At 47.2% G+C, this 7,316-nt stretch overlaps 1 protein-coding gene across 1 annotated transcript in view; it reads right to left on the bottom strand.

Annotated features, from left to right (window-relative positions):
- Window positions 1-2,132: 2,132 nt before the first annotated feature.
- The window catches only part of wwc3 (WWC family member 3), a 35,163-nt gene continuing 29,979 nt past the window's right edge, over window positions 2,133-7,316 (bottom strand). The window contains exons 20-23 of the mRNA XM_030372787.1: window positions 5,662-5,754; window positions 5,292-5,528; window positions 3,558-3,685; window positions 2,133-2,321 (exon numbers count right to left, since the gene is read on the bottom strand). Coding sequence (XP_030228647.1) covers window positions 2,255-2,321; window positions 3,558-3,685; window positions 5,292-5,528; window positions 5,662-5,754 — 525 coding nt within the window. The 3' untranslated portion in view covers window positions 2,133-2,254. The remainder of the gene's footprint in view (window positions 2,322-3,557; window positions 3,686-5,291; window positions 5,529-5,661; window positions 5,755-7,316) is intronic.

The raw sequence follows: 7,316 nt of genomic DNA, 5'->3' as shown, positions 1-7,316 counted from the left end.
CACCGTCATCTCCAGACCCATTCAGACCTACCGTCACCTCCAGACCTACCGTCACCTCCAGACCCATCTAGACCTACCATCACCTCCAGACCCATCTAGACCTACCGTCACCTCCCGGCCCATCTAGACCTACCATCAACTCCAGACCCATCTAGACCTACCGTCACCTCCCGGCCCATCTCTAGACCTACGTCACCTCCAGACCCATTCAAATCTACCCTCACCTCCAGACCCATCTAGACCTAACGTCACCTCCCGGCCCATCTCTAGACCTACGTCACCTCCAGACCCATCTAAACCTACCGTCACCTCCAGACCCATCTAGACCTACCATCACCTCCAGGCCCATCTCTAGCCCTACCTCCAGTCTCCATACCTATGTCAACTCTTTACCAAAGTATAAGACAAGGTTCAACAGTTATTTGTGAGCCAGGCAACCTGAAGAACTTCTTTGTGTTTGACATTCGCCATACCTCTGCCCTTGGGTTGTTTGGTCTGCTACTGGTTGAGCAGGGATCCCTTCTGCTCTCAGGCTTTGAAATGTGAACTTATTGTAGTTTCTAATATGCTGGGAAATGAGCTTGTTTGCCGCGTGAGTGCTAGCATGGCCAAACATGATAATGAACGCTGTTTGAGCAGTTAAGATTCATCCTCAGTTTATATATATTTTTAACCATTATATTTTTACCATTACTTTGTATGAAAAAAATCAGTTTAAGAAGTTTATATAAAGTTTGTTTGCTAAACAGGAATACTGTTTCGGTTTCCAACTGGTTATGTTTACCGTCACATTTAAAGATGTAAATTTACTATTTTACAGATTATTAATCACTGTGCAGCTTCCTCCCTTTTGAAACACTAGATTGCATTGTGTAAAGACAGGATCATAAGCAAAAATGTTCATAGCTGTACATTACACCGACAGCCATAAACCCATTAGAAGGCTGGCTGGGAAGCAGCAGCTCTCATGACAGGCCAGGACCTGAAACGGGTTGGCCTATGCACATTTTTGTGTAGATTTCTTTTGGCCTTAAAGCACATTGAAAAAAACAAACAAAGTTGCCTTGGAGATGTTTCTACAGAAAAAGATTGAAATCTCTCCACTTCTAGTAACTTGCTGGTGGTGGCTTTTCTTCAGCGGCTTCAAACAGGATGCCGAGCAGAAACATTTTGGCTGACAAAGCTCATTTGAGGTAGGCCGGCACAGCTCCAAGTAGGTCAACAGGGCCTGTATGCACTGCTTCAGTTTGACACACAGAATTAAAGAGGAAACCAAGCACTCGAGTTTAATAGGTTTATCTTCACAAGAGGTGAACACTGCAGACGCAAATCTTAGTACAGTGTTTCATATATATTTTTATATATATCTGTATGTTGAAAGTACATGAAAATAATTTTAATAACAAAAGGACAAATGACATCTGTAATAAGTGGATTACAAAGTGACAATGTATGTAAATACCTCTTCCGAATTAGATATCAGAAAACAAATAAACGAAGAGAAAAAAAAAAAAATCGGACAATAAGATCCATTTTTTTGTATGTAAAAACACTGAAGTGCTATTTGTTCAAAGCTAAAAAATAAAATAAAATACACTTAAAAAGCAGGAAGCGTTTTAATTTCCTTCAAGGAAAAGTACTATAAAATAAGTTACAGTACAGCATATGGTTCCCGTCTCCCGGCTGGGAGAGCAGAGAGACAACAGACAGAAGTAAAAGGTACTGTTGTCCCCGGACAGAGACACGGGCAAACAGGCTGCTGTCAATACTGTGTGTGGGTATGTTTGAATTTGATCTACATGTTTGTCTGTGCATGATGCCTGTATGTATTCGATACGCGTGTGTGAGGGTTGTTGATAAGTATGGCCACACACAAACGCTTAGAAAAAAAAAAAAAAAGAGGAAAAAAAGGCTGAAACATTTGAATCTGCCAGTACATTTCCTGTGTGTGTGTATATGAGAGAGAGAGAGAGAGAGAGAGAGAGAGAGAGAGAGAGAGAGAGAGAGAGAGAGAGAGAGAGAGAGAGAGAGAGAGAGAGAGAGAGAGAGAGAGAGAGAGAGAGAGAGAGAGAGAGAGAGAGAGAGAGAGAGAGAGAGAGAGAGAGAGAGAGAGAGAGAGAGAGAGAGAGAGAGAGAGAGAGAGAGAGAGAGAGAGAGAGAGAGAGAGAGAGAGAGAGAGAGACTACACGGTGTACTTCATGGGTTTATAAAAACTGACGAATACTTCATATTAAGTCACATGGTGCACAGCCGCTTAGACGTCATCCGCTGGCAGTGTAGGAACGTGGAACCTCGGTCTGGTGAAGAAGGCCATCTTCTCCCTGGGAAAACGAAAGGCAAACTTGCAGTTTTATCCTCCATTTTAAAAATCACGTCCATCACGTGCCTTATGCAATGACACTATATATCATATCAAAATGTCACATCAACCAGCTTAAAAACACGTGGGAAATATATATCCCTCGTGGCTTGAAACACATCATTGAAAGCTATGTGAATATCAAACATAAGATAATATCCATCTTATGAATCTGCCATTTTAAGGCACATTCTTTTGGACAATCATTAGCTGTTTTGTGAAATGTTAACTATGGTGACGACAGCATTAGACAATAATATTGAATTATGAATTATTTTCTAGACAAACAAATTTTTTTTTGCACACAAATTCTAGTTTGTGTGCAAAGGACTTCAGTGGGTAACTATTTACATGAAGCTACCTAGCCCCGGGCGAGAGTCCATGGGATTAGCAACGCGGCAAATTACTATCCCTCTAGAAATGTAAATAAAGGTTCTTAATCCCTTGAGTTTTATTAAACTATCCCTCTTCAACCAAGCCAATCGACTCTCAAGCTCTACTTCCAGTCACACCTGAAGTACACTAAATCCTTTCCAAGAGCAGCGTAGTGTAAACGCAAACTTAAAGATCATTCCTCCGGCCCAGTTATTACACAGACTAAGTGTAAGTTCAAGTGAGAGCTGGCTATCGATACTGCTTTTGGGAGTAGGGTGACACCGAGCCAGGGTTCTAGGTCAAACCCCCAACCTGCAGAGTCGAGCTGCAGGCAAAATGAAGCAAAGATACCCTGATCCCTAACGATGCGTGTCTCACAAAAATAATAAATCACATTAAGTTAGATAAAAGTATTTCCACAACGGCAACACAGTTCAGGATTTAATGTATTTGCGTCATGTCTCGTCACATGGTAAGGCTAGCATTCCCAAATGTCGAAGGGTATCCCAGAATGACTCAAGCATTGGTTAAGGGCAGGAAGGTAAACACAGTACAGTTTAAGCCCTGTGTCTTAACAGAGACAGGCTATGATGGACATCTCTACAGGTGCATAAGCAAAACTGCATCATGGGTATTATATCCGTATTGCATGCCTACAGATGCATCAGCACAACTGCATCATGGGTATTATATCTGAATTGCATGCTAAGCTGGGCTCCTGCAGTTTTAAGGGTGAGGAGTCAGGACGTTTAGGGGTCAGGAATGAGGGTGAGGAGTGAGTGTTAGGGGTTAGGGAATAGGGTTAGGATTGAGGAGCACCGACCTGAACGTATGAACGGGGAGCGGCTCCTTCTGGCCTTGTCCTCTCATCTGAAGCACCTCCTTGGACGCCTTCCTCAGCCTCCTCTCTGCCGCCTCCTCCTGCCGCTGCTCCTGCTGGCTTTGGTTTGCCTGTGGAGCAATGGGATCTCCTCAGAACCTCCTATACCATTGACTAAAAACACACAGCAACTCCTCCTCTACAGTAAACAAAGAGCACCTCCTCTGGCATTAAAAGCATAGCACCCCCTCCTCCACCAGTAAACAAACAGCACCTCCTCTACTAGTCAACACACAGCACCTCCTTCTCTACTAGTAAACAAACAGCACCTCCTCTACTAGTCAACACACAGCACCTCCTTCTCTACTAGTAAACAAACAGCACCTCCTCTACCAGTAAACAAACAGCACCTCCTCCACTAGTCAACACACAGCACCTCCTCCTCCACCAGTAAACAAACAGCACCTCCTCCACTAGTCAACACACAGCACCTCCTTCTCTACCAGTAAACACACAGCACCTCCTCTACCAGTAAACACACAGCACCTCCTCCTATACCAGTAAACACCACTACCTCCTCTACCAGTAAACAAACAGCAACTCCTCTGCCAGTAAACACACATCAACTCCTCTTCTACCAGAAAACACACAGCCCCTCCTCTGGCCTAAGCGTTTAAAATGAAAGAAGATGAGGTATACTTTCGTTTTAACTTGGCTTAACACAAAAAGTTAGTTGATTGTCTCCAAACACAAATACTTGGCACTATTTTTGGCGCTGTAATTATTAGCCTATCTATGATTCAGCGCTAACCGGTAAGCCTCCCCGTAGACTAACCAGCCAGGAGCAGCTGATAATATAATTGCGTGTTTGAAGACCAACTGCAATCTTGTTGCGTTGTTACTGGCGCTCATTTTGAATAAGGGACTTTTCGCAACACATTGGAAATATTTTGGTAATCAAAAGCCCATCATATTATTAGGAGCTAAGCAACTCTGCAAGTCAATGGATGGTCATGATGGAAAGCCATTGCTGACCCAGCCAACCCCCCTCTCAGACTCACAATGGTTCATTTGGAATTCAACCACTCGTCTGATTCTGGGTAAGGCAGGCAGAGGCCAATTCCCAGGTATCACGGCATTTCCCTTAATGGTGACATATTATACCACCAGGTCTAAGTGTGATAAGACTTCTGACATCACAAGTGGGCGTGTCCGCCTAGATGTATGACGGATAGATGAGCAACGTTTGCTACAGTCCACTGGGTAGGCTGGTAGGCTGATCTATCCAGCACACCACTAAGTGGACACACCAACTTATTATGTCAGAAGAGACAGATTTTCAAAACGGCTTGCAACGTCTAATAACTCACACCTGGTGGTATAATATGTCACCTTTAATCACAAGTGTAATAATGCAGCTTTAATACAAATGACAGTGCAGCTTTAATACAAGCGACATAGTGCAGCTTTAATACAAGCGACATAGTGCAGCTTTAATACAAGCGACATAGTGCAGCTTTAATACAAGCGACATAGTGCAGCTTTAATACAAGCGACATAGTGCAGCTTTAATACAAGCGACATAGTGCAGCTTTAATACAAGCGACATAGTGCAGCTTTAATACAAGCGACATAGTGCTGCTTTAATACAAGCGACATAGTGCTGCTTTAATACAAGCGACACAGTGCAGCTTTAATACAAGCGACATGGTGCAGCTTTAAAGGGTAGGTGCTGACCTGTCTCTGGGCTTCGCGCAGCAGGCAGCGGAAGCGCTGGTCTCTGAGGGCCCAGTGGGGGACCTCGGGGGCCGGGCCGGGGTGGGGCTCCTCCAGCCGGACCTTCAGCTCCCTCAGGGCGCTGAGCTCCTCGCCCAGCTGCCGCTGCCGCGTCCTGCAGGCCTGGAGGTCCAGCTCCAGGTCCAGGGAGGTGCGCGTGGGCTGCTCCGCCAGGGAGGAGCGGTACGACTGCTGCTGCTGCACGCACACGCACACACACACACACACACACGCAAATTTGAAGTTGAAAAAGAGACCTGAGACGAGGCCATCGCTGTACCTTGATCAAAGGCCGAAGAGGTTCTAGAGGGTTCCGGAGGCGTGTCTGTACCTGCTTGTAGCGCAGGGTTCGCCTCTCCAACGTGTTCCTGACGAACGGGGACTTCTTTGGTAGCGTGGAGCTGTCGCTGTCACTGCGATACAGCTGAAGAGGGAGATATTATTCACGCAGTTCTTATTGTATGCATGCATAAGTGTGTGTGCGTGTGTGAGTGCGTTTGCTCCAGTCTGTGTGTTTGTGTGTGCGGTCCGGTGTGTGCGTGTGCGTGCGCGCTGGTGTTTGTGTGCGTGCGTGCTATGGTGTGTGCGTGCTCTGGTGTTTGTGTGTGTGCGTGCGTGCTATGGTGTGTGTGCGTGCTCTGGTGTTTGTGTGTGTGCGTGCGTGCTATGGTGTGTGTGCGTGCTCTGGTGTTTGTGTGTGTGCGTGCGTGCTATGGTGTGTGTGCGTGCTCTGGTGTGTGTGTGCGTGCTCTGGTGTGTGCGTGCGTGCTCTGGTGTGTGTGTGTGTGCGTGCTCTGGTGTTTGTGTGCGTGCTCTGGTGTTTGTGTGTGTGCGTGCGTGCTATGGTGTGTGTGCGTGCTCTGGTGTGTGTGTGCGTGCTCTGGTGTGTGTGTGTGTGCGTGCTCTGGTGTGTGTGTGTGCGTGCTCTGGTGTGTGTGTGTGCTCTGGTGTGTGTGTGTGCGTGCTCTGGTGTGTGTGTGTGCGTGCTCTGGTGTGTGTGTGTGTGCGTGCTCTGGTGTGTGTGTGTGCTCTGGTGTGTGTGTGTGTATGGTGTGTGTGTGTGTGCTCTGGTGTGTGTGTGTGCTCTGGTGTGTGTGTTCTGGTGTGTGTGTTCTGGTGTGTGTGTTCTGGTGTGTGTGTTCTGGTGTGCGTGTTCTGGTGTGTGCGTGTTCTGGTGTATGCGTGTTCTGGTGTATGCGTGTTCTGGTGTGTGGGTGTGTGTTCTGGTGTGTGTGTGTGTGTGTGTTCTGGTGTGTGTGCGTGTGTGAGTGCGTTTGCTCCAGTCTGTGTGTTTGTGTGTGCGGTCCGGTGTGTGCGTGTGCGTGCGCGCTGGTGTTTGTGTGCGTGCGTGCTATGGTGTGTGCGTGCTCTGGTGTTTGTGTGTGTGCGTGCGTGCTATGGTGTGTGTGCGTGCTCTGGTGTTTGTGTGCGTGCTATGGTGTGTGTGCGTGCTATGGTGTGTGTGTGCGTGCTCTGGTGTGTGCGTGCGTGCTCTGGTGTGTGTGTGTGTGTGTGCGTGCTCTGGTGTGCGTGCTCTGGTGTTTGTGTGTGTGCGTGCGTGCTCTGGTGTGTGTGCGTGCTCTGGTGTGTGTGTGTGTGCGTGCTCTGGTGTGTGTGTGCGTGCTCTGGTGTGTGTGTGTGTGCGTGCTCTGGTGTGTGTGTGTGCGTGCTCTGGTGTGTGTGTGTGCGTGCTCTGGTGTGTGTGTGTGCGTGCTCTGGTGTGTGTGTGTGCGTGCTCTGGTGTGTGTGCGTGCTCTGGTGTGTGTGTGTGCTCTGGTGTGTGTGTGTGCTCTGGTGTGTGTGTGTGCTCTGGTGTGTGTGTTCTGTTGTGTGTGTTCTGGTGTGTGTGTTCTGGTGTGTGTGTTCTGGTGTGTGTGTTCTGGTGTGTGTGTGTTCTGGTGTGTGTGTGTGTTCTGGTGTGTGTGTGTGTTCTGGTGTATGCGTGTTCTGGTGTGTGTGTGCGTGTTCTGGTGTGTGTATGTGTGT

The sequence above is a fragment of the Gadus morhua genome, chromosome 12, assembly GCF_902167405.1.
Source record: "Gadus morhua chromosome 12, gadMor3.0, whole genome shotgun sequence".
Taxonomy (NCBI): Eukaryota; Metazoa; Chordata; class Actinopteri; order Gadiformes; family Gadidae; genus Gadus; species Gadus morhua.
This window is presented reverse-complemented; position numbering and strand designations above follow the sequence as displayed.